Below are 26898 nucleotides of genomic sequence, written 5' to 3'. Positions count from 1 at the left end.
ACCCGGACAGACGCGCGGTGACTGCTGGCTGCCCCAGAACTGGCTCATTCCTAGGGCCCCCTCCCCCAGGCCTGGGTCCTGGAACCCTTTTCTGGTTCAGGCTGGGGGCAGGCGGTCGAAGACCTCTGCTCTGTCTCAAGGCTGGGCATGAAATTTATGGGCTTGCCAAAAACCTCAGAAATGGAGATGTCATACTTGAATGAAAATTAAAAGAGATACCAAAACTAATGCAAAAATATTCACGATGAACAAACTATCACAATTTTAAATAAAGACAGGATCATTAAGCTGAAATTAATTAAAAAGGACTTAAGATGGTCACTTGGTCATGAGAAATGATCAAATGTGGCCATTTTTTCAACTGAAAATGAGAGAAGCAAGGGAAGTAGATTATTATCATTACTGATGCATTTGCTTCCAGCAAAGCCAGGAAAGCAAAATGACAATAGGCTCTATTTTTGCTGTAAATAAAATATTTCAGCTTAAAATAATGCGTGAGTTTAAATACACCTACTTTTAAATATTTCAATATTTTCTCAAGTACTTTAATGTTCTAAAAAGAAAATTAAGCATTTAAAAATAGGTAAAATCATGCAAATAGGGGCACATATTTTTTTCTCTTGCCTCAGGCGCCAGTGTGTCTTGGCTTAGTGCTGCTACTGTTTCCTGTCTTTGGTCAACATTTTGATTTTTTTTCAGAAATTAATGATTTTTTTTGCATTAACTTTGATTTTTAAAAATATTGCATTAAAGTATCATCTAGGTTACTGAGTTTTTGGATGCCTCTTACATTTTGTGTATCACCCCAACCCTGGACCTGTTCTGACGCTCTCCAGGGAGGAAAGTTGCCCCCTTTCCTGTCCCTGGAGGGGACAAGACACAGCCCAACCCGTTGGGCTCTTGGGACCCACCTAGCCTAGAACAGTCTCTGGGAAGGTGAGCACTGGGGCGGGAACAGGCTGCCAAGGCAAGATGGATGGGCTCCGAGGCCCTACAGACAGAGACAAGCATCTGTTCCCAAGGCCATCCATCAAGTCCCCAGTGCGGTGACATTTACCCTAATCAGGCCAGCAGGCCCCGGGTTTCAGGGGCGTGGAGGTGGGGAGAAGCCAGGCAGGCAGAGGCTCCTGCAGGATCTGAGCTGGTACCCGGAAGGGCTGAGGTTCAGCCAGAGTGGCCAGGCTGGGCACTGACTGATTCCAAGGGGTGCTGTGTACTTGGACCGGCCCCTCTCAGCCCCCAACCTCCAGGCAGCTCTGCTGCTCAGACCCTGGCCAGGCTGGGTGCTGGGAGGGAGAGTGGGAAGACAGGGGAGGAGGTGGATGCAGGTGGAGGCAGACGGCTTAGGGGTGGCTGGCACCTGCTCCTCTTTGCCCGCTCAAAGACCCCCGGGGTCTCCCTGCCTGCAGGATGGAGCTGAACCTGCAGGCCCAGCCTCTCCTGCCCTCCGACTCACCAAAGGTCCTCCACGTGAACCCCCTCTCTGCTGCCCCCCTCCAGGGCCCTCCACCCTCTCTGGCTGACCCCACAATGGTTCCTCTTCCAGACCCAAGCTCTGCTTCCTCCCGGAACCCTTCCCTGATTGTCTGCAGCCCTCAGTGTCCTACTGATTCTTGCCGGCCTAGTTTCCATATGGACCATCTCATGGGTGCCTAAGTCTCCCTCCCGAGCAGACTGTGAATTTTCTGAGGGCCTGGGTGATGGGGTTTCATCATCAGAGCCTCACATATGCTGGCAGCAACGTCTCGGGATGAGGTGACTCTGTGAATGCTCTCAGACCCAAGGCTCTCAAGTCTGTGTGGAGAGTGGGAGGCAGGGGTGGCTGCTGAGGGATAGGCCCTGTCAGTGTCACGGTCAGGCCCATGGAGCAGGAGGGGAGCTTAGAGGTCTGGTCCCTCTGGTGCGGGGTCCCCGTCCTTCTCACGGTTCTCCTGACAGAAGACAAGGGGGGCGCAGGACACTGGATTCTACTCCTGAGTTCTCAGCATGGCAACTGCACCCTACCAGCAGCTCAGGCCTGACATCTTTGTGAGCCCTTGACTTTGCTCTGTGTCTCACACGCCGATTGCTCTGGCTCCACCACTGGAACACACACAGATCTCAGCCCCCGTCGCACACCTGCACTACTGCTGCCCCCGTCAGGTCACCAGGCCAGGACGCCTGGACCACGTGGCGGCTTCCTAATAGGTTTTCTGCATTCATTCTCGCTCCCCCCGCCACCCCCCCCAACTCCCAGTTCCCCATGATCTCTTCTCAAAACAGCAGCCAAGATGATCCTTTTCACTTTGTATCTTCCCTCTATGCAAAGCTTCTGGTGGTTTCTACCTTAGGCAGAGTAAACGCTGAGATTGTTATTGTGATCTACAAGATCCCACAAGACCTTGCTCCCTCTCATCCCATGCCCATCACTCTCCTCTTTATTTGCTCTGCATCAGCCATGTAGGCCTGCTTGCTCTTCCTGGAAAACAGCAAGAATGCTCCCGCCTCTGAGGCTTTGCTGTACCCCCCTCTGCCCCACCCCGATCTGGAATGCTCTTTCTCCAAATGTTTCCTCAGCTAGCTCCCTCCCTGGTTCACCATGCGAAGTTGCACTTCTGCTCCTCCCCTCTCCTCACCCTGCTTCCTTTTGCTTTACGACACTAAGGACATTACAGTATTTGTTTGTCCATCTCCTTACACTGGTGGAAACTCCAGGAGAAGAGTGACTTTTCCTGTTTTGCCACTGTTGTATCTTTAGTGCTCAGAAAAGCAATGGCACAAAAGTAGGTGCTTATCTGAACAGCTTAGTGCCTGCTAACTACATAGGATGGTGGGTAAAGTTTGCCCATCTGCATATGGGTGGATAGACTTGCATCCCATCAGGCCACATCCAGCTCTCATGCTCTGCTGGAAGGCCCCCTCTGCACCTCCTGCTCCTACTTTGCAAGTGGTAAAGTGAGATGCCCGAGGTGACCTATGAGTGAGGGCTGGAGCCTGTGTCAGAGTCAGGCCCCCTGGGGCTCAGCCTCGTCATCCCAGCCCTCCAGGGTGGCCTGAGGCCTGAGTCACAAGTGCTCTCTGTGGCCCATGTCCAGGCCAGCCGCTGGGGAGGCTGCTGAGCAAATCCCCAGCCTCTCAAGTCTGGGCGCGGTTCCGGTGTGAGTCAGAGCTCCATCACTGCTCTTGCCTGTTTTATGAGGAAGGTTGATTATGCTAAGGGACATTAATCACAGGAAATAATGGTTCACACTTGGGACTTCTCCATTCTGGTTTTGCTGAAGAGCTCAGGGCATTCCATTCATTTCAAATGGCCTCTTTGAATAGTGAGGACAGACAAGAATATTTGTTCCTGTTTTACAGATTAAGTCAGGGGTGGGGCCAGGGCAATAGCACGCTGTAAACACAGTTCTCTAAACATGACACAACACACCAAACAAATCCTGTTGGTAGTGTTTGGCAATTTCTGGGGTGTAAATCCTCCCTTTAACGGCCAACGTCGTCACTGGATGCAGAGCTGGGAAGAGACATCCCCCAGCCCCTCTCCCGGGCAGCACGCACTGCGCCAGGGTGACAGCCCCGAGCTTCTCTTCAGACCTTCACAGTCTAGGAAACATGTTGACATTCTGCACTCATCTGATTTTCATAACAACCTTTAGGACAGGCTGCTGTCATTATGCCCATTTATCAGATGAGAAAACTGGGGCCAAAGATGAACTGATTTGCTCAAGATGGGAGGGAGGGCCATGCGCCCCTGGTGGGAATGGCAGCCAAGCTGGGGCAGGGCGGCCGGGACCGGAAAGGAGTGGTGGGCACCCTGCCTGGTTTAGTCCTCTGGCCGCTCCTCCCTCAGTTCGAGGGGACCCCAGGCCCCGGAACACACAGCGCGGTTGCAGTGGGAGGTAAACACCCTCAGCTAACAGGCCACCTTGGTGGCCACTCATCTATTCTGAGAACTCTATTGACAGCTGCCATCTGCTGGGCTGGGCTTGGTGCTGGGTGCAGAGAGCAGGGAGACCAGGTCCCTGACCACAGGAGACATGCAGTCCGGGTGGGGAGAGACCCACACAGCACAGGACTGTGTGGTGATGGCCGTCACAGGGAGTGCAGGGCACATGGGGACTGGAAGGGACACTAACGCAGAGGCTGGGGAAGGCTGAGGCCTGAAGGGGCCTGGGCGGCGTGTAGGGCTGGGGAAGGGTGAGGAGAGGTGCCTTCCACGCAGAGGAAGAGAGAATCCTGTGATAAATGCCTGGGAGAAGATGCGTGAGGGGGGACCCTGCCGGGGAGAGCTGAGGCTGGAGAGAGGTGGGTCCTAAGCTGCCCACTCCTGGTCCCCAGGGCCTTTCCAGCCCTGCCACTCCATGACTGCGTGCCCCGAATGCGCTCAGACTCTATGAGTTTGTTATGAGAACCTGGAGCTGCACGAGGCAGACACCAGCCTGGTCAGCCCGTCAAAGCCACATTTGGATTTGGGATACAGGGAAACTGATCTCCTATTTTCTGGTCTTAAATCCTGGCTCCCTAGAACCCACTGGAAGCAGAAAATGTGTTTGCTGCCCTGCTCTCCCCGCCCCCAGCCCCAGGGCAACTGCTTGCAGAGGGCAGGGCTGGTGTGTGGTCAGCAGGTGCCCACGCATTCTGGCCACAGGATGCCACGTCTGGAGGGAGCCCGCGGGCAGACTGTGCGTCAGGGAGAGAGGTGGGACAGGGGCTCCCCATGCAGACGGCTGACCAAGGGCCAGGTAGGCGAGGCCCCACTCTTCTCTGGGTTCCCCAGGGCAACAGGGCACTTCTGGTTCATTTGCCTCTGGGGTTGGGACCTGTGCTTTGGAGCCCTAAGCAGACGTGTAAGAAGCTTGCCGCCCTGAAGCCACTGTGCTGAAAAGACCACATGGGGAGACCACACAGAGATGGAGAGAGAGGCCGAGGAGCTGGCACTCAACCCCTACCCCTGCCATTCACGTCTTCCCAGCCCAGGCACCAGGCATTCAAGGAAAGGAGACTATGAGATGATCCAACCCCTCTGGGGTCTGATGGCCATGATACACCTTGAGTCAGGAACAACCAGCCGAGCTGGGTTTAGCTTCTTGACCTGCAGAAACTACGAGACCTTAATAACTGATTCCTGCTGTTTTAAGTCCCTGAGTTTGGCGATGACTTTTTATGCAGCAATAGAGAACCAGCACAGACTTTGCAAAGGCATCTGCACTGAGAACATCACAAGGCACTGTGTTGCTTGTCACCTGCTTTCCTGTACACAGTCACCTTTCTCTCTGTGATAACCCCGAAGGCTGGGAGGGCAGGTATTCTTAATCCTCATTTTACAGATGAGAAACCGAGGGTCAGAGAGGCCGGATGATATGGACAAGGGCAGGTGGCAGGTACTAGGGCTTGGAGGTCTGATGATAAGTCCATGCTTTCTCTGCCACTCACAGCATGGCCAAGTGTGGAGTGAGGGTTGGGTGTGATGGAGGCAGCAGGAAGGAAGGCCTCTGGGGAGACTGGGTGAAGTGGCGGGGCGGGTAGCGAGTTCCAGGAAAAGGAGCTTAAATCCAGGGTGGATACCAAGGGACCGAGGGTTAGCCCTGGACGCCTATCTCCTCCAGGTCAGAATGCTGAACAGAAGCCCTTAGAAAGGGTACGTGTGGGGGGCTGGCAGGCCTGGGCGTCAAGGCTGGGGCAGCAGGGCTCAGCCAAGGGGGGACAGACACAGATCCTAAGTGCAGGAGACTCGTCTGGGCCTCCAAGAGTGGGGGCCGCCCTCACCCAACTGCCACCATCATCCAGAACTCCTTGGGGGCCCGAGAGGGTGGAAGGGTCCTGCTGGTGAGGAAGCCGGGGGCGGGGGGCGGGAGCAGAGGGCCCCCTCTTGGAGCTGGGGTGATGGCAGAGGAAGTGTGGTCCTGGGCTCCCCTGAGAATCCTTTCAGGTAGCAGGTCAAATACTCAGCTGCAGCAGCTGCATAAATTAGCATACTTTACATGGGGCGGGGATGACCTCTGCAGGTACCTGAGCTTAAGGCCTGTTTGGCTGTGTGTGTGCTTATGCGTGTGTGTGTGTGTGTGCACGTGTGCACACGCAAGTGTCCCCCTCTGACCGAAACAACAAGATGGGCTGTTTTCTGTGGGCCTGGCATCTCTGCTGTCTCTTACCACATAGAGCAGTTGAGGGTGAACCCACCTGGTAATTTGGGTGGTTCAAACAAATCATTCGGGTCTCCCCAGGGCGCCAGCCCACAGCCACCAGATTGATTGCGTAAGGGCCACACTGCACTCTTCCAGGGCTATTAGAGCTTCCCTCTGCTCAGGGAGCCTAGAAGACTCTTCATGGATGAAGGTGCTCAAGCCCAGAGAAGCAGGTTGACTTGTCCCAGAATGCACAGCTGGCTGCCAGGTTTCCTTTCTTCACGGTGAACCACTCTGAGAAGATGTCATTTTATTCAGCAGGTGAAGGAAGCAGCTGAGTGCACAGGTGACAGCGCCCAGAGGTGTTTAGCTCCATCTCAGCTGGCGTTTCTTCTCCAGCAGTGGGGTGGGGAGCTGTTGCTCTTGGGGAGGGAGAGGCCCCTCATGGGTCCTGGATGGGAGTTTAGTATGGTTCCTCCTTTAGTAACCGGCACTTTCTCTGAGCCAAGCCTAGGGCGGATCCCAGAGATAGATGCCCAGATGACATCACCGGCGCGCAGAGAGCCACCTCACCTCCCATCCCAGAGCCCTGCAGGGAACTGGGGCAGGTGTCTGGCTCAGAGACGAGTGTCATCCCCATTTCACAGATGAGGAAGCTGAGACTCAGAGAGTCCAGGTGATTCTCCCAAAGTCACGCACTAGCGTCTTTTTATCACCTCCACTGCATCACTCTGGGCAGAGTTGGGGTGGCCATTGAACCCTGAAAACCCAAAGTGGGGGAAAGTAGGGGAGCACAGTGGGGAGTTCAGCTTTTCCCCCCAAATGATGTCATCAGCGGAGACAAAAAGGAGGTGGTTGAGGGAAAAACTGTGGATTTCTGCACTCCGAGTTTCCCCCCTCATTAATTTTAATCTAATTTAATCACAACATTCCTTGGTAAACAGCAGCAAGCCAGGCTCTTGCCCCCGACCCCGCAATTGTGTTCCTAATCAGCCAGTGTATCAGGGAAGCCTCGCGGCTAATTGTCTCGAGGCCCCGTCCTATCCTGCGTGCCAGGTAAGGGATGGCAGCGAGAGATAATTATAATCAGATCTAATTAGTAATTACAGCAGATCCCGACTAGAAATTGTTTTCAGTTAAATATTCCCAGGGAGGTGCTAATCGTCCCCAGGGCTCCAGAAAGCCACAGACACAGGGGAGGGGCTTGTGAGGAGTGGGCGACCACACATCTGCGGTTTTCATCCTCTGATCGTCCATCGCGTGAAGAGACTCAGAGGAAGTTGAGGCTCAGGGGCCAGGAGTTGGGTGGGCCCACGGGGACAGAGCCAGACGAGCACCTGGGTCCCCTGGCGTCTGTGGGCGGCACGTTCCCCCACGCATCAGAGGTTGAGGTCTCTTACTCCTCAGGGCTGCCCGCGGTGGGCGTGCAGCAAATGCCAATTGTTAAGTGGGTCAGGACCCCGAGGCATGGAAACTTCTGGATCATTAAAGAAACTGCACATTGCTTAGGCCTCACAGGATACTGGCTGCTAGAAGCACTGTTGCCCTGGGTGGGATGAAAGGCATTCATAGGAGTTCCCTGGCTAACGACAATGAAGGGGGGACGCTCACCCCCACTTTGGCACCCGCTCTCTGGGCACTTTCTTTTTTGTCTCTAGCAAGGGCTCTGGCAAAGTCTTGCTTGTCCTACCTTCTGTTACCCAGGATCTAACCAGCCAGCGCTTTCCTGCCTTCAGAACCAGGCCGCATACACCACGTTGTTCTCCTCCTTGCGGCCATCAGGTCAGGTGACAAGCTTCCTCAAGCACCTTCGATGGCTCTTCACTGCTCACATCCAAGTTCAAACCCCTTGCATGGCTCACAGCCTTTCCGTTGAGCCCCATCTCCCGCACTCATCCTCATCCACTACAACCCATCCCTACACTGGCCCCTCAGTCAGGGTGTGGTGTCCTGTCATCCCTTGTGCCTTTGCTCCGGTTCTTATAATTATTTTTAAATAATTTACTGAACAATTCAAATAATTAGTCTACTAAAATTCTATTCATTCCACCAAGGGAGAGTTCAGTACTCACTTCCCTCGTGAAGTCCTCCCAGATTTTCTCAGTTGAAACGAACACTTTCTCAGTATTTTGTTTACACATTCAAACACTTTTCATTCTGCCTTGTATGATTGTAAATGGTTTATATGTTTTCTCTTTCCCACGGCGATAAACTCTCTGAGGGCACAGATGAGGTTTTACACCTCCCCTTTGTATCTATGTGATACTTTTACACATAGCAGGAATCTAATAGAGATTTGGTGAGTAAAGGAGTCAGTGAGTTAATGAGAAGCTTCCACTCACTGGTTGCATTGACATCAATGCAAATGCTGGCAGGAAGCTGACCTCTACACCTCCAGGTCCAAGTCTTTGAACCTGTGTCTTCTGTTGGATGCTGTTGGGTTGTTGGAGTAGGATTAGGTGGCATTTGGCCAGGAATGCCTGAATCCTGTTTAAATCAGCTTTCCCAAAGCCCCAAGTGAGCGTTTGAAGTGGGCCTAGTGCCACTGAGAACTGTATTTTAAATTTTATTTAATTTTAATTAATTTGAAATTAAAATTAAATGGCCACTTGTGGCTGGTGGCTGCCATGTTGGACAGCGAGCTCTCGAGGCTCTGCTGGGAGTCCTCAGAGACCCATTGCCCAGGGCAGCACGAAGGGCCTGGAACCAAAGCCCATTTTGTGTCAAATGAGGCTGCTCACAAGTTATTGCAGTGACTCACATTCATTCCATTGGAAATGGGTTCTATTTTTAATGCATTCTTATTTTTTCGGTGCTGATATGGGTAGGATGTTGATGATAACTCTCTATTAACTGGAAAGCAAGCTTAAACGGGGAAAAGCCTCTGCTTGGCCATGTTGGGGAACGGGAGTCACTTGGCGTAGTTCCCTGCCTGGGGAGCAGATCCCGCTCCCGCCCATCCTGGGTCCTGTTTCTGGGACACACCTAACACGGGGCATTTCCATACCAGGCAGGGAGTGGCAGAGAGAGTTCAGCTCCGAGCTCTGGGCTCTTAAATACATCCGCTGTTAGCAGGGAAGGTACACGCTTCCACTCATCTAAGGCCAGATGGATTAAATGGTCCAAAGTCTTTTCAGGCTTGAAACCTCACCTAAAACCTGTTCAAGCTGCCCTTGGTGACCTGGCCCCGGGCACAACTAGGTGCTGCTGGCCTGCTGCCTTCCTTCCTCTCCTTTCCCCTTTCTGTTTCTCGTTTACCCGTCAGTCCCCACTGCGAGCTCCCTGAAGGCAGGTCTGGGGTTGGTGGGATCAGGGGCGGCAGATTCAACGCAGGTAACGGGAATGCATTGAGTGGCCCAGGTGCGTGGGGGCGGGTGGCCACACCGCCCCGAAGGGAGCAGCCATCGCACATGTCGCCAAGCAGGAGTATGGGCCTAATGTTGCCAGATCTTTGCAAGAGAAGCCAGAAATCTGAATTTTTAATACATAACCTTCCAGAATCTGAAATGTCGGCGATGAATTAAAAAAACTCTGAAGATACTGTGGGGGCCAATGAGACACGGCTGAGTGCCGGATCTGGGCTGCCAGCTGCCAGCTGCCACTCGTGAACCTGGGCTCTGAGTCATAGGGTCTCTGCCACTCTGATGTCTCATTCTTCGGTAGACCCCGTGCCGCCTCGCACAGAGGAGGCATTTGACACATCTTGTTGGGCACAGCTCCAGACTCCTCCTGCGTGCAAGGCCCAGGGGCCTGTCCTCAAAATCCTGCTCCCAGCTCCCCAGCCCACTCCCTTGGGCAAGATAAGATGGGGCAGCCCCTCTGTCCAGCGGCCATCAGAAGAATCCCCTCCTCTGGGCGGGCACACCTGGGAGGGAAAGTGATTCTGGTAAGCACTGGTCCACGGCGGCAAGTGCTAAAATCCTCCCTCCAGAGCACCATCTCCTGCTATGGATTTTTAAGACCAGGGGCTGGAGAATCACTCTCCTTTTTTTTTTTTTTTCTTTTGGTGCTGTGTCTCTAGTCAATAAATAAGTGGGAAATAAAGGATTTGCAAGAAAATAGAAGGCAGTCAAAAGGTAAATTGTGAGCTTAAAAGCCCCTAAGAGACTGGCACAGACTTGGAAATGTTTCCTGGTTTGACGCACTCCTCTGTAAGCCCAGGTTTCTGCGCTCCGATTTGCATCTCGGAAAGGTAATCTTTAAAACTGATTTCCCTCTGTTGCATTTCATTGGTGTACAAACGGAACAGACTGTTGCGTTGCAGTAATAACATCAACACTTCACCTACCTTCGCCTTAATTATTTTTCTGTCTTGCCAATGGAACCTGTTTAATAAGATTTATAGGCGGTGGGGAGGTGGGGTGAGCGGGTGTGTGGCTCAGATAATGGGCCAAGCTGATTTCCCCTCACTGGGTGTCACAGGTATAAAAACACGAACTAAAAGTGTTGCAGCACTTAAGTAATAATAATGTCAACATTTCACCTGCCTCCTCCTTAATTATTTTTCTCTCTCACTCTTGCCACCTGAACCTGTTCAGATAAGATTCCTGCACAGATAAAAACCCAGGGCTCTCATTCTCTTAGGCAGATAAGCTGCTGAATTTCTGCAATTCTGTGTGGAAAGGGAGCTGTGAGTGGCAGAAAGGCTTTCTCTCAGATCTTCCTGGAAGGGGGTGTTTCAGAGCCTGTGGATCCCTGATGGACCAATGGCTATGGGCAAGGAGGGCAGGTGACTGTGAAGGCAGACGTGGGCACTGGGAGGGGCACCCTGGTCTGGGAGGCAGGTGGGCACCAGAAGCTGGGTGCAGAGGAGGGGCCATCTCTGTACATCTGTTCTCTCCCGTAGGTGCTCCTAGGCAGGAGTGAATGGGTCTCATTGGACTGGTGGGGAGAGGTCCTGATTACACATGCCACTAGGCAAACCCCTGAGGCAGTGGGCAAGGCAGCTGAGATAGCCCTAGCTTTACTGCTAGCTTGCTGTGTGGTCTTGGGGAAGTAACCCAACCCTTCTGAGCCATAGTTTCCTAAAAATGAAAAGGTTGGTCTAGATCAGACATTCTTAAATTTTGGGAAGATTCTTGACTGACTCCTTTGGACATGTGAAACCTCTCCCCAGAAAGGCACATCTTCATTCAGAATTTTGCGTCCAATTCTGTGGGGATAAAAGGCTTCACTCCCAAATCCCTGGCATCGCCCTTGGCTCCTGCTGTTCTCTTGGACTGCTGGCCTCTGCCTCCATGGCTACCATCCTGGTCTGAGTCCCCTCACCTCTCATCTCTATCACTGCAAGAGCCTCTCACAGGTCTCCTTCCCTGGTTCGCTTACAGTCTGGTCTCAATCCAGCAGCCAGGGTGGGGCTTTTAAAATGCAAGTCAGATCATGTCACTCCTCTCTTTAGAATCCTTCAGTGACTCTGCTTTTTCTCTTCAAGTAGAGATTTTCTTCAAGATTCACAGCTAAATTCTTCACCTCTCAAGTCTGTTCAGAAGCCAGCTTCTACAGAGAAAATCTGAATAGAACTATGCCAGGTAAAGAAATTGAATTAAGAATGAAAAATCTTCCCACAGAGAAAACCCCAGGTCCAGACAACTTCACTGGTGAATTCTATCATATATTTAAAGAATAAATGTTATCAGTCTTTCACAAATAGAATCTTCCAGAAAGTAGAGGAGGAAGGAACACTTCCCAACTCATTCTACAAGACCAGTGTTACTCTGATACTAAAGCCAAAGACATCACAAAATAACTACAGACCATTGTCCATTGTGTATATAGATAAAAGCCCTCAACCCCAAATTAGCAAAATAAATGTAGCAACATAAAAACGATTATACACCATGACCAAATGGGATCTTCCCCAGGAATTCAAGGTTGGTTCAACACTTGAAAATCAATTAATATAATCCATATTAGTAGAATAAAGAACAAAAACCACATGATCATCTCAATTGATGCAGTAAAAGCATTTCATGAAATCCAATACCATTCATGGTAAAAGCTCTTAACAAAGTTGGAACAGGTGGAAACTTCCTCAACCTCATATAGGGCATCTATGAAAAAAATATAGCTAACACTATACTTTATGGTGAATGCTTTCTCCTAAGACTGGGAACAAAGCCAGGATGTCTGCTCTCACCACTTCTATTCAACTTTGTACTGGAAGTTCTAGCCAGTCCAATAACTAAGAAAAAGGCATCAGATTGGGAAAGAAAAAGTAAAACTTTAGTCTTAGACAAAATGATACTGCATGCAGAAAATTTAAGGAATTCACAAAAATTATTAAAACCTAAAAAATGAGTCCAGCAAGGTTACAGGATCCAAGATCTATATATAAAAATTAATTACATTTCTATATATTGTCAATGAAAAATTTGAAAATAAAATTAAGAAAATTCCATTCAGAATAGTATCAAGAAGAATAAAAGACTTAGGAATAAGTTTATCAAAAGAACACTGAAAACCATAAAATGTTGCTGGGAAAAATTAGAGAACCAAATAAATGGAGACATATTCTATGCTCATGGATTGGAAGACTCAATATTGTTGAGATGACAATTTTCCTCAAATTGGTCTGTAGCTTTAGCACAAATTCTATAAAAGTTTCAGAAATTGCCAAGTTGATCCTAAAATTTATATGGAAATACAAGGGACTCAAAATATGAGGGTTAGTCAAAAACTATCCACACTCCTGTTATATTAAAACTTCTGTAAATTCTACAGCCAGAGTGTGGATTATTTTTGACTCACCCTCGTAGCTAATAACATTTTGAAAAAGAACAAAATTGGAAGACCTACCTCTCCTGACTTCAAAATTTAATATAAAGCTATTAATAATTAAGACAATGTAGCACTGGCATAAGAATAGACATATAGATCAATTTACCATAACTGAGAGGTGAGAAATAAACTCTTACATTTTTGGCTAGTTAATTTTTGACAAAGGCAATTCAGTGGGGAAAGGGTAGTCTTTTTCAACAAACGATGCTGGGACAACTGGATAGCTATATGCAAAAATGATGACTTTAGTTCCTTACCTCACAAATTACCCAGAAATTAACTAAAAATGAATCATAGACTAGATGTAAGAGCTAAAACTGTAAAACCTGTAAAGAAAATATAGCAGTAAATTTTTGTGACCTTGGGTTAGACAGAGTTCTTAGAATATCAAAAGCACAGTCCATAAAAGGAAAAAAAAAAAAAAACCTACTGAACTGGGCTTGATTAAAATTAAAAGCTTTTGTGCTTCAAAAGGTACCATTAAAAAGATGAAGAGACAAGCCACAAACGGAGAGAAAATATTTGCAAATTATACATCTGATAAAGGACTTGTATCCAGAGTGTATAAAGGATTCTTACAACACAATAAGACAAATGATGCAGTGTAAAAATGGGCAAAAGATTTGAATAAACACAGCAAAGAAAATAAAAAAATGGATAATTATCAGATCCAAAGATGCTCAACACTTGAGTCACTAGGCGAATGCAAATTAAAAGCAGAGTGGAATACCATTTCAACCCACTAGATTGGTCATAACAGAAAAGCCAAACAACACCCAGTGTTGGTGAGGATGTAGAGAAACTGAAACTCTCACACACTGCTGGTGGGAACGGAGTAAAATGATGCAGCCACTTTCGAAACTTTGAAAGCCCTCAATGCCAAATTAGCAAACTGAGTGAAGCAACATGAAAAAAGATTATACACCATGACCAAATGGGATTTTCCCCAGGAATTCAAAGCTGGTGCTACTTTGTCACTTTCTTAAAAAGTGAAGCATAAACTTTCTACATGGCCTAGCTAGTCCACTTCCTAGGAATCCACCCGTGAAAAATGAGAACATACACATACACACGTGAATGTTCCCAGCAGCCCCAAACCGGGAACAATCCAAATGTCTATCAAGTGATGAAGTGATAAACAAAATGTGTCTAACCATATGGGATACTACTCGACAATAAAAAGAAATGAACTACAGACACATGCTACCACACAGGTGTCTCAAAAACTTGATGCTAACTGCAGAAGCTGAACACAGAGGCTACATATTTTAAGAGTCTATTTATATGAAATATCCAAAAAAGGCAAATCCATGGAGACGCAAGCTGATCAGTGGTTGCCTGGGTCTCGAGGTGTGAGCAGAGATTGACAAGGGATCTTTTTGGGAAACGGCCTAAATCTGGATTATGGTGATGGTTGCATAACTTGATTTACTAAAAATCATTGAGTTGTGCACTTAAAATGGGGGGATGTAATGGTATATAAATTATACCTCAATAAAGCTCTTAAAAAATAAAGAGGAAGGTGAAGAAGTTCACTTACTCTGGGAAATCTACCCTGACTGCCCCAACCTGCTTTTTTTCTCCAGGACACCCCACCCCTTATACTTTGCTCTACATTTTTTGATAGTGCTTACTGCCATCTAATAAACTATAACATTTTCTTCTTATATTTATTGCTTGTTGCCAAACTCCCTTTGCTAGAATATAAGTTCCATGGAAGCAGGCGTTTTTAGCCTGTTTTGATCATTGAAATATATTCCCCATGCCTAGGACATGTCAGGGGTGTGGAAGGTGCATATATGTATGTTGAAAAACAGAATGAAGGAAGAAGCCTTGATTGGCAGGTTCCTTCTGAAACAGACCAGGACCCTATGGTTCTTCCCTGCTGTGTCCTCCGTCTGCCCTTTGTCTGCAGAAAAAATTTAGCCAAAGAAGACGTTTAATCAGAGACGTGAGAAAAAGCAGAAGAAAGGAAAACAGCCAAACAGGACAAAATAATATTAGTTTAGTCATTAAGCAAAGTCAAGGACTTTTAGTTCCTCCTCAAGGGCTAGAGACAATATTCTGACCCGTATCCTGTGAGCTGTCTTATAGATACTGAAACCCACATCGGGTGGAAGAAGTTACTGCATGACGACCAGACTGTAGCCATGACATAAGCTGCCACAATTCTGAGAATTGGCCTCAAAGAAATGGGAACAAACTAACCCTGGAACTGAAGATTAACTGTGCTTAAGACCATCAAGATGATGTTTATCAGACCACCTCATGCCCAATTTCGAGATGACTGTCAGAGCTGACTGTGCTGTTTCTACATGTAACCCCCTCGCTCGATCTATAAACCCTGGAAATTACCTCTTTAAAAGCTCTTGCCCACTGATTGACAGTGGGGAGTTGACTTTTGGGCATGAATTCGCCCTCTCCCCCGGTTGCCAGCCTCTGGAATAAAGCAAACGTTCCTTTCCACCAACCTTGCCTCTAGAGTATTAGCTTTCCAGCAGGGAGCAGCTGCACCCCACTTTCGGTAACACTTCCAGCTCTAATAGTCTCTAATCAAGGTTTGGTTTTGGGTGGGGGGTTTCTCTTGGTCCTTAGTAGAACGGTTGCCCAGGTCAAGTTGGTATTTGAGGCTGGGGCTGGAGGAGGGACAGGCCAGTCCCAGGTGACCCTTGCTCAAAGCCCGCTTTCCTCTGTCTTGCAGAGTCCGAGGAGACTCGTTTCTGTTCCCAGATATCGTGCAATCTCCAGCTTATTTCTTTTTTGACCTCAGTTGACCTGTCTGCAAAATGAGTTTTCCCAATACCCCTACTGAATGGGTCTTTTTCTGTGTGTAGGTAGAGGGGAAGCAAGCGGAGGGTGTGTTTGGGGCTAGAGCAGGGCTGGGGCCCGCTCTTCCAGGGTGATGGCTGTGGGGCCACCAGCCTGCTCCCTTCCCCATTCCTTGTCTTCCACCCCGGGAGGCTGCAGTGGCGGCGTTCCTGGCACTGGGTGATTTCTCAGCTGCTAACACCGGTCCTGACATATTTACATATGGAGAGTTCTCCCTTTCTACAAACATTTACAAACACCTTGATCGACTTGTGAAAATGTGGCACTCTTTTGGAAGCCAGCTCTCATGGGCTGTGAGGCTCAGCTGTTTATTCTTGTGAGATGGGGGCAGCTGTGTGGGCTTCCGGGTGCCTCCAAACTGTCCACTCAGGAAAACCTCCTCCACACGGACAGAATAATCTAGAGGCCCAGAGCGACGGGGAAAGACACAGCGGGCAGTCCCCTGATGATGAGACTTAATGGGATGGAAAATGGATGCTGCAGGTCTAGGGGCCCTGGCTCCCAAGGTGTATCTGCGGAACAGGGCTGCTGGGACAGGTTTTCTGGAGCCTTGGTTCCTCGTGGAGGCCCCCTCTCTAACTCTGGGGGCCTGGGCAGCGAGAAGGCTCAGACAGGGATCCTGGGGCTCCCTGGGGCTGGAAAGAGACCTTGATCTTGAGGGGAGGAGTCAGGCAGCAGTAAGTCTATGCAGAATTTTGAGAAAGGGGCAGGGCACGACGTAGCAGAAAGGGCAAGGGTTTTTGAGCCAGAAAGACCCCAAGTTCAGGTTCTAGCTCTTTTACTTTCCTGTTGTGTGACCTGGGGCAAGTGAACGGGCCTCTTGTGTGTCAGCATCCTCATCTGGGAAAGGAGACCTCAGGCCTGCCTGCCAGGGACGGTGAGAAGGTGAAAAAGGCCCCGGTGTGGATGACTCAGGCAGCTGGTCAGCGTTCTCAAAATGCTTCTCTCTAGCTGGACCTACAACACAGGGTCATTCCAACAGTGGCGAAATAACAAAGCTCTGGACATTGCCAGTCCCGAGGTGGCTCTGCGCATCCTTCCTCTGCAGAGAACTGCCCGCAGGGAGAGATGGGCTCCCAGCTCCTGCTGGCTGGCATCACATCCTGGTCACTGTGGGGTCCTCTGCTGGCCCGGGCTGCAGGGGCTCTTGGGAGCCCTCCTATGTGTCTGCCTGGGGTTGTGTGACTTCGTCTCTAACCTCCCTCCTAAAACTACACCCTCCCTTGTCCATTGGCTGCTGGGGGAAGGCTCCCATTTAGTAGCATTTTCCTTTCTCATTTCATGCTGTAATGGAGATTCATTGCTACTTTTAAATCCATAATTTGCCATGAAACCCTCGTCTTGGCTGAGGTTGGAGTGGAGAAGTAGTGAGTTATTCTTACCCTTTCAAGGTCTCCCTGCCCAGCCGCAGCCTCTCAGGCTTTCCCCAGGGCTGGCCTCGGGCAGAGTCCTGGGGGTGACACCCACGCTGCCCCACAGGTTGGAGCCAGGAGAAGACCCTTTGCTCCCGGGGGACTGGCTGGCCTTTTCCCTCCCTCTCAGTCGGCTGTGACTCTTCCCTCTGCTTCATTGCTTATTGGGGGAATCAGTGGAGAAGTGGCCCTCGTGCTAGGGGTGTCATACTCTGCCTACTCCATTCTTCTCTGGGCCTGATCAGCAGAAGGGTCAATACTTTTGTGGAGTCACTGAGATTTGTCTATTTCCCAACAGTTACTATTGTCTTGACTGAAGGTTCTCCTGTCTTTCCACCCCGGGGGCACTGATGAATCTGCCAAGCTCTGAACTTGTGTGTGTGTGTGTGTGTGTGTGTGTGTGTGTATGTGTGCACACCAGTGCATTTGTCCTTGACACAGCGAGCCTGGTAAATGGCCAGTGGCCAGCTGGGCTTCCTGACTGAGGACCCAGGAGGGCGCCTGGAGAGAGGTGGGCTCTTGCTCATGCTTTTTCAGGTGGGAGTGATGTTGGAGGCCAGAGGACGCAGTCCGGTGATGGCAGAGCTGGTGAGGGCTGCCTCAAGGCAGCTGCAATCTGAAAGGTATGGGAAAGTGGCTGGAATTTCATGCGTAGCCATGGAGCTATTGGTTCCACGCTGAATGGCTGACACCGGAGGATCAAGGTCCTGACTTTTGCAAAGCTCCACGGTCTGAGCCCACGCTCCCCTTTGTTGAGCAGCGGAGCCTGTTCAGCGTCTCCCAGGGTCACGCTTGGTTACAGCAGCGGAAGGACATATTATCCTTGCTCCCAGGAGCAAGGGAAGAAGGACTCAGGGAACAATGACCCCTAAACCATGACGGAATTAGGGAGAAGCACAGTCAAACTGTGGAGTGGATTTGCATGCCATCTTCCCAGCTCCCAGTTTTCTCAAGGAGAAGGAAAGTGGGTCCTGAGAGGTTAAGCATCATGACCCCATGTCTCACGGCTGCTCCGTGGCAGGACTGGGGCAATAATGCTCGTCTCCTGACTTCCAGGCCAGGGCCCTTGTCCTGTCTGGACCTGGAGAAGTGCCGGTACCCTGGACGTGGTAGAGGCACATGCAGGACTGCAGGGCTGCCCTGGACAGCCTAAGTCACTTACTCAGGGGGGCAGGGGGCGGTCAGCAGAACTAGAGATGGAGTGGTGAGGGGCCAGGAGCAGGAGGCTGAGTGCCTTGCATAGAGCAGACCCTGGGTGGGCTCCTACAAACCTCCCTGCCTTTCCTTGTGCTGGTGTTGAAAGCAAGAGATGCTGAAATGGGAAGAGGAGGGGAGGGGAGGGGCAGGCCTGGGTGATCGTGTGGGTGCTGCCTCCAGCTTTGAGTGGTGAGTACTTCCCAAAGCCGCGTGAGGCATCTGGGTCACCTTGGCAAGGCTACTTCATTGGACCACTTAGCTCTCCTCTCATTGGCTGAGTCTGTTCCACCTGCCCTTGGCGATACTGGATGTTTGTCCCTTGCATCAGGTCTCCCCCTTCTCGGAAAGGACCCCATCTACCCCCTGCCACCTACATTCAGGCAGAGAGAGGAAGCTCTGAGTTCGCCTCCATCCCTGACAGATCCCTAACCCCTCTGGAGCCTTGGGGTGCTGGGCATCTGTGCGTCTCCGTCTCCCTTTCACTCTCACCAGGATGGATGGGCCCTGGCTGGGGAGGAGCAGCCTCTCCTGACATCCCGCTGAGGCTGAGATAAAGAATGGGGAGGTGGAGGTGGGCAGAGAGGCCATTCCTCTCCACGCAGCATGGCCAATTAGGGGATCAGGGGGACTATTGGTGGGGGGATGGGGACGGTATTAACTCACAGCAGGAGGGAGGGTCCATTGTGATTCAGCTCCAAGGTCAATGCAACTCCACCCAATGGCTACAGGGACCTCCAGGATGACCCTCCATCTCCCCCGACCCCCCATCAGCAACTGCCATGGGCAGCCACTCAGGGGGGCATATGGCATTGAACCCAAGTGTGGACCCCAGAGACCAGGACCCCATCCTCAGGGAGCTTATAATATAATTTGGAAGAGATGGACCATTTGTCAGCTTCAAGTAACTCAGTGACCCCCAAGCCACGCCCACCTCGTAACCTGCATGAGCAGGTGGGTGCAGAGTTAAATCAGGAGGCTAAAGAGGGGCGAGCAGTGGCCAAAGAGAGGGGCAGGGGCGGAAGCTGCTTCTGACCCAGGGGACCCGTGGCAGGGGTGGGTGCGTGTGGGGTGAGGCGCACAGCGGCTCAGGCACCATCTCCCGTCTGGAACTTCGGGAGATAAAGATGCTTTGTTTTTGCTCCTCTCTCCCATCTCTGGCTTGTTTGCTGCCCCCATTTGGGGGTGATTGCAGGGTAATGAATGTGGCAGGAAACAGGCACACAGCACAAATGCAATACGGCACCTAAGACCAGGCCAGGGCTCCGGCAAAACATGCTTAATAAGGAGATAAGAAATCAATTCTGCTTGTCTTCCCAGGCACGCAATCCACGAATCCAGGATTCATGGATTTCTGCCTGCTTGCTGGATGGAAAAGCTTTCCTAGGACACAGAGCCTAGAGGATCACTTGTTGGTGTCTCTTAGCATCGCAGGAATAACAGTAAGAAACACAACAGGTATAGAAACAGCCAACACTTGCATGCCTTGCTGAGTACCAGGCACTGTTGTGAGACATGCCTTGCCTGTATTATTTCATGAAGTCTTCTCCATAACACTAAGAGGGCAGGTACGGCGATTCCCCTACTTTACACATGAGGAAACTGAGGCACAGAGTGGCTGAATAACTGTCCCAGGTCACATCACAGGTTTCAAGGACAGGCAAGCTGGCTGTCAGAGTCTGGGCTCTTAACTGTGAAGCTGTGTTGCTTCTGTAAACACAACACAGCACAACACAACACTCCCATGTATCGAGAACGTACTATCTGCCAGGTACTGTCTTCTGTGGTCAGGGTCAAGGTGATTCCCCTAGCCAGCCCCATCCTTGTCACTACAGTCACCTGACGGACGCTGACTGAGCACCTGGTGTGGGCCTGCGGGCCGTGCTGTTGTGAGGGCTGCACGCTGCCTCCCAGAGATCCACTGGGGGAGACAGACGTGTGAACAGTGACTTTCAATATAACATGTTGCGCGTTGTGATTGAGGTGGGGACGGAAGGCTAAGGGGCGCAGAGTGGGATGGTCAGGCCATGTGGGGTTAACGGAGGGCTTCCTGGAGGCGGTGATATGTGAGATGAATCCTGATAGGTGAGCAAGAATTAGCCAAGGGAAGAAAGGTGGGAAGGGCATTCCAGGCAGAACCACACGTGAGCGAAGGCACAGGAGTGTGGTGAGTGGAGGGTGCTGCCAGCTGGTCTTTATCCTGGAGCAGGGGCTGGAGAGCAGGCTGAGGGCGGGCTTCAGGGGCCTCATGCCACGGAGGGGGCTTGGGCTTCGTTCTGAGGAGGTGCTTCCTTGCCTCTGAAGATCTGCTCAGACTGCCCCCTACTAAAAGGGTGACTGGGTGGCTTTCTCGCCACCAGTTTCTGGAAGAATGATTTTAGAAGCCAGCGCTCTTGGGCTCTGTTTCAGCTCTGCTTCCCCATGCTGTAGGACCTGAGGTACGCTCCAGTCTCTCTCCGGAGGTTAGGGGGTTGGGAATTGGGGGATGCCGCCAGCACTGTGGACTTAGAGACCTTGCTCTGCAGCTCCCCTGCTGGAAGAGTTGCAGACAGAGCTTGTGGCTTTGAAAAATGCACAAAGTGAAGACACATTTGGACCTTATTTGTTTGCCCCAAAGTATTTGAGGTTTGATGTCATTTTAAAGATGCCCTCTTCATTTTAATTGACTTACTCTCAGTCATTAAATAATTCACGCGCATTTAAGGAGCTTTGCTTCTAATGGGAAACACAAGACAGCAGAGTTATTAGAACAGACCAGGAAGAGGAGGGAAATGGGGTAGGAAGATGGGGAAAATCCCCTTTTAAATAATTAAACAGACATCCACCCCCACCTACTTCCAACCCCTCTCACCCTGCTCTGCTTTCTCATTTTCATAGCACTTGTTACCATCTGATATCCTACACGGCTACACAATGTACCTGCTTAATGTTTATTATGTATCAACTGTCTCTCTCTCTGGTAGAACAGGAGCTCCACCAGGGCAGGGGTGCTTTTCTCTCTTATTTACTAATGAATCTCCAGTGCCCGGCACATGAGATGTGCTCAGTAAATGTTTGTTGATCAACTCCTTGGTGCCTGTGTCCTCCTGCTCTGGGTCCCCCAAATTCCTGCCTTCTGGCTTTTAGGAAGTTAGAAGGAGCAAATGCAATAACGCCCCTATAGCTCTGGTCTCGGAATAGTTTTGGTATTTTTCAGCTCAGGGGTTCCTGCAAGTGGGAGAAGCAGCAGTGTGTGTGGGTGTAACTTGAAAGTGCATGGCACTTGGGGGTGTGTGTGTGTGTGTGTGTGTGTGTGTTAGTTTCATGCTCACAACAATTCTAGGAAATTGGTAGCTTTATTATCCTCATTGTATAAATGAAGAACTAGAACACCATTCATTCATTCATTCATTAAAAATCCCCACCGTTACTGAGTATCTACCCTGTACTAAGCACTGTTATAGAGTGGAACCAGAGGCCCAGAGGGAGCTCTGAAGACCTTGCCGGAGGTCACACAGTGGGTGAGCTGCATGCATGTATTCTGGTTGTCAGCCCAGGCTCTTCCTCCTGCGCCACAGCTCTGCACACGTGCTGGGGATCCTGAGCTGTGTCCGTGCAGAGCTGGCTGCCTATGCACAGAAGCTGGATACAGGGCAAGGACTCTGGGGCTAACGTGTACAGCCACGTCCAGGATCCCAGGGCTGGGCAGCACTGTGAAAGATCCCGCCTGCAGCCTCAAAGTGGGATGTTGCCTAAAGCACCCACATCAGTTACTGTCTGTGCCTCAGGCACCGCGTGAGTTTGGGTTCCAGTGGGGGATTTTCTAAAATGGTTGGTGGAGCAGGTTGGGCTCCTTATGGGGAAGTCATAGCTTTCTGGGAGCTGGACAGTTCCTCATAATAATGGGTCATCTTTTCATCACCACCTTCATTTTACAGGTGAGGAGACTGAGACCCAGAGAGGCTGAGTAACAAGATCACACAGCCGGTTAAATGGCGGGACCATGACTGTGGCCTCCAAGCCTGTGGCTCTGTCCCTGACCACGATTCCAGAGATGTTCTCTGGGGTGGAAGGGCGCCCAGCCCTTGCCTCGCTCAGCGTCACAGGATCTGCCCCCTCCTCTTTTTCCTCTCTGTCCCCTGGCTCCCTCCCTCTGTCCCCCTGGGGTAGCAAATGCTTAGCTCACGGTTGCTCCTTGTCTGATTGCATCTGAGAGCTGGAAACACAAGGCTAATTAATGTGTCTGTAACTCTAGGCTTGGCTACCGGGCCAGGGTCCCCATGTCCTCCCTGGAGCACAGCAGACTCTGAGCTGGCCCTCTGGCTTCTCCAAGTAGGCTGCCGGCAGATGCATATTTTAACAATGCACATCTGTTGGCTATATAATCTCTTATATTTGCCCTTCTCACTTGGTGCTTTGATGGAAGACCCCTGGGGTCTCCCTCTGTTTCAGCCAAAGTGTTTGCTTTGCAATTTTACCAGAATACCATCTGATTCTGCTCTCACATCTTCCGCAGGTTCTAATCAGGCTCTTACTTTATTTAATTAAAAATCTATCTCAGGCAAATACAGACTAAATTAGGAAGCTCTCTCATTCCTGGAACACAGGGAAGGCAGCGCCCCCCCTTGGGGATCCGGCTGGGACACTTTCCCAGGCTGAGATGTCATGGCAAAGCAGATGGGATCCTGGTTGGGAAGCCAGCTGGCCAGGGTAGAAACAGCCCTCTCTCCTCTCCTGGGACAGGAGGAGCCCTGTCTATCTGCCACCGTGAATAGGCCAGGCTCCCTCTCCAGAAGGCTGGGTCAGCGTCTGCATGCAGGGCCTCCCTCCAGGGCAGTAGATGGGGCTGTATACCATGGAGAAACTCAGCCAGAGTCCTGCAGGGCCAGCTCGGGGTGGGGACCCACAGCACCACTCAGGGGTGGGGACCTAGGGTAGCCTTGAGGAGTCAGGGAGGATTGTAGCAGAGCCTGGGGAAGCTCTTTTCTGCCTGGGGTCAGTTTGTTTAGGAGGAATGATTTTTCTGGAGTCTGTATGAAAGGCTGATGGACAAATGCCAGCTCAGCCTCCCTTTCTGGCCTCAGGAATTCCACCCAGGCCATCCTGCTGGGGTCTCTTCGAAATGCTGCCTTCCCGCTTCTGATGTCCAGACTTGTGAAACACCTCCCCCCGAAACCAGCTCTGTGCCAGAACGCAGTGCCAGGTCAGGCCACTGGAGAGGCAGATGGGGGTATGAATGACCCAAGACAGAAGTAAGTCTGTTCACATCAGGTCCCGAGGCCTTGCTTTCAGAAGGCTGGCTCTTAACCAGCCAGACAAAGGCGATCCTGCTGGTGTTTAGGAACGTGGAGACTGGGCAGAGAGCACTGGTTTGGGTGTTAATTAAGCTGTGTGATCTCCCTTGGGAGCCCTTGCCTCTCTGAGTCTCAACTTCCTCATCTATAAAACATTTGGGATAACGTGGACTTTGTTATCTAACTGAGATAGCAGAGAGTAAAGGAGGCTGTGATGGGCTGGGTGTGACCAGGTGAAGCTCTGATCCCAGGATGAGAACTTAAGGACCAGAGACTTCTCCGTCTGTTTTTGGTCCTGCGTGAAGTCAGCAGTGGGCACTGCTCAGCTTCCTCTCATCTTGGCATCTCTGGGACCCTCTAGAAGGAGTACAAGGGTGGGGAACAGTGCTAAAAAAACCTCTGGAAGTGAAGATCCTACAACTCTGCTTAACGAATCCATACTGGCCTTTTGCAATCCTCAACGATCAGAAAATATATTAGGCACTAAATCCTCTTCTCGCCTCCCTCAATCCCCACACTGATCGCAGACATGGTCCCATTTTAGCCATATCTCAGGAGAAATGAAGGTGGCAGCCTCTCCCTCTAACACAGCAGGCCGGCTTCCTGCTCAAGGGATCCCAGCTTACTGACCCTCCAAAGCAGGTTTAGTTTCTCATTCCTTCCATCGCAGGCAGGGGGAGACTCAGAGGCTGAGGGGGTTTCTGAGGTTGGCCCCAGTTCCTCCTCCTTATCTCGAGAAGCCAAGCTCGGAGCTGGGTAAGCGGTCCTCCAGGGCCTGTCTGCTGCTGTGCTTGGGACAGTCTACCCCGTGTGCTGGCCATGTAGATCTGAGGATAACCTGACACCCTCTTAAATATTCCATCTCTGAGCAGCCGCGTGCCTCATCTGCCCGGCGGTGAGGAGTCAGCACCTCAGCTTCTGACCCTGTTGTCAGACTTCACAATAGCTGCTGGAGGTGGGGGTGCGGAGGGACGCTCCTCTTCTGGTTGCCCGTGGGCCATCCCCCATGCACGCCTGCTCTTTGCTTCTTGGAGCCTCAGACCTTCGTCTGGGGCCACAATCCCTGTCCTGCAGGCCGGTGTCGGAACCAGCGAGGTAACATAAGTGGAGGTGCTGAGAGGTTGCTGTGCAGCGTTATGCAAATGTGAGCTATTATTCCTTATGGGCCGGAGTGGTTCCCAGCAGGCCTGGCTCCTCGGGAATGTCTGGCCAGAGGAGGCAGTTGACAGGGCTGGACTCTAAATTAGGACAAGGCAGTTGAAGGGGTAGCGGACACTGTTCCCTGGTCTCCAGGCAGGTGTGCCCAAGTCAAAGAGTGGGGACCTCTTCAGGAGGATGTCCCAGGGATGCTAGGCTCCTGGGAAGCCGAGATGAAGAAAGACCAAGGGGCGAAATTGTGATTTGGCATGAGAACCTGAAATAAGCTTTCCTAGGGATGATGTAGGCAGCGCAGTCCTCACCTGAGAACCGGGATTCCCAGGGAGCAGGGAAGGTGGGAAGGAGCAGGGTCAGGTGGTCCCTAGGGATGTTGAAATCATGGGATACTTGCGCTCCATGCTGAGTCTGACAGGGGAGGGGGCTAGGTGGGGCTGTGTTGGCCCCAGGGGAGGGCAATTCAGAAAGAAGGGACTCAAAGATGTGGCCCCTTCTTCTCCGGATCTCCGTCACCGAGCACAGGACCTGACATGGGTCATGTGTGCAGAACATGCTTCCTAATTGAATAATGAAGCACCCGGGAGCCCTTTCTAGCTCCCTCAGTGTCAGTCAAACACACGGGGGTTGGGCAGGGTCAGAGGTCAGCTGCGCTGGCCTTCTGATGTCCAGGGCAGGAACTTTTCCTTTCCCCCTTTCGGTGGGGAGGGACGGACACAGTGGGGCAGCAGTGGCCGGAGCCCTGTGGGACAGTGCTGGGGGGCTTTGTCCAGTGGGGAGGCCCCTCCGGTCTGGCCCTGGCTTCCGGAGCTGAGCCCAGGGTGCTCCCCACAGCACCCGCAGCCCAGCGTACGCACGGCTCTTACCTAGGACGGTGAGGCGCGCGGGGCGGGACCGGATGGCAGCCTGGATGGCCTGGCACTCGTACACGGCATCGTCTTGTAGCTCTGCCCGCAGGATTTTCAGGTGATGTTCCCCTGACAGGTGGTTCCCTACCACCAGGTACTGTGGGTAACCTGTGGAAATGGCAGGCATATCAGAGAGGCTGGGCCGGGGTGGAGGAACCAGGCATGACAGATGGGCACCCGAGCTGGGGGCTGGTCTTAGGGGCTGGCAGAACAAGAGGAAACTTCTCAGGGCCCTGATCTCAGTGTAAGGTTTTGAGTTTAGGGACGTTGGGGAAAGCTATTACTAGAGCGGTCAGAAGTGAGCAGAGATGGAGGTGCCTAGTGTATATGGACATAGCGGGGTTGTCACCCTGGAAAGCAGCACATTTGGCACTGTGGTTTGCCAAGCAGACATGCATCCTGATAAGGAGACACACAGAGGGACAGAGAGACCCAGGATGAGATTCACAAACAGAGAGGACCCAGAGGGAGAGAGAACAAGGAAACGAAAACACTTGGAAAAGGACCAAGAGTTGACTTTTGGGGAAAACTTTTGCTTCAGGATAGACAGGAAGTAGAAACCGAGGCCCACCCACCAGGGCCCAGGGATCTCGGGTCACTTTGAACCATAAGTGGCTCTTTTCTGGTCATTCCTACTTTGACGCCCTGAACCCCAGGGCCTGATTAAGCACTTAGGAGGCACTCAGGACACTTAAAAATTGGGGGCCTCTTATACCTTTGGTGATGAATAATAGATAAATAAAAGCTTGAGAAGGATAAATCATTAAGCAGCTTTCCTGCTGCTCTGTGGGTTGAATATAAATGCCAACACGAGTCCCAGCTGCCGGGATGGGCAAAGCCTCTCTCCTGGGTCTTGGCCTCTTGACCTCCTTAGTTTCTCCCAGCGGGAAATGTCTTCCATCAATCCTCTTCCTGGAGCTCAGCTTCCCCCGCCACCAGTCTCTTATATACAGGGTCCTTCCTCCCGTCAGAGGTCCGTCCACTCTCCGGCAGCCCCAAGCTGCTCCTCTTTCTAAAGGGCCTTCACTAGGGCAGTGTGAGTTCTCAGAAACATGCCATAGGAGGAGGCAATTGGGCATGTTTGGTCTTTTAAAGAGGAGACTGGGGCTTTAGAGATAGAAACAGAGGCAGAGGGACGTGCCGTAGCTCTCTTCAAATCTTTCTGACTCTCAGTGGGGGTTAGATGCATTTGCGTAGCTCCCAAGGATGGCTTTAGGACCAAGGGGCAGAATGAACATGTGGAAATACT

The 26898-nt window shown here is 51.1% G+C and overlaps 1 protein-coding gene across 1 annotated transcript in view; it reads right to left on the bottom strand.

Annotated features, from left to right (window-relative positions):
* KIRREL3 (kirre like nephrin family adhesion molecule 3) overlaps positions 1-26898 on the bottom strand; it is a 548370-nt gene that overhangs the window by 61558 nt on the left and 459914 nt on the right. The window contains exon 4 of the mRNA XM_057750383.1: positions 25608-25757. Coding sequence (XP_057606366.1) covers positions 25608-25757 — 150 coding nt within the window. The remainder of the gene's footprint in view (positions 1-25607; positions 25758-26898) is intronic.

Source organism: Hippopotamus amphibius, chromosome 9 (assembly GCF_030028045.1).
Source record: "Hippopotamus amphibius kiboko isolate mHipAmp2 chromosome 9, mHipAmp2.hap2, whole genome shotgun sequence".
Taxonomy (NCBI): Eukaryota; Metazoa; Chordata; class Mammalia; order Artiodactyla; family Hippopotamidae; genus Hippopotamus; species Hippopotamus amphibius.
Note: the sequence above shows the minus strand (reverse complement) of the source record. Positions and strands in the feature narration are given on the sequence as shown.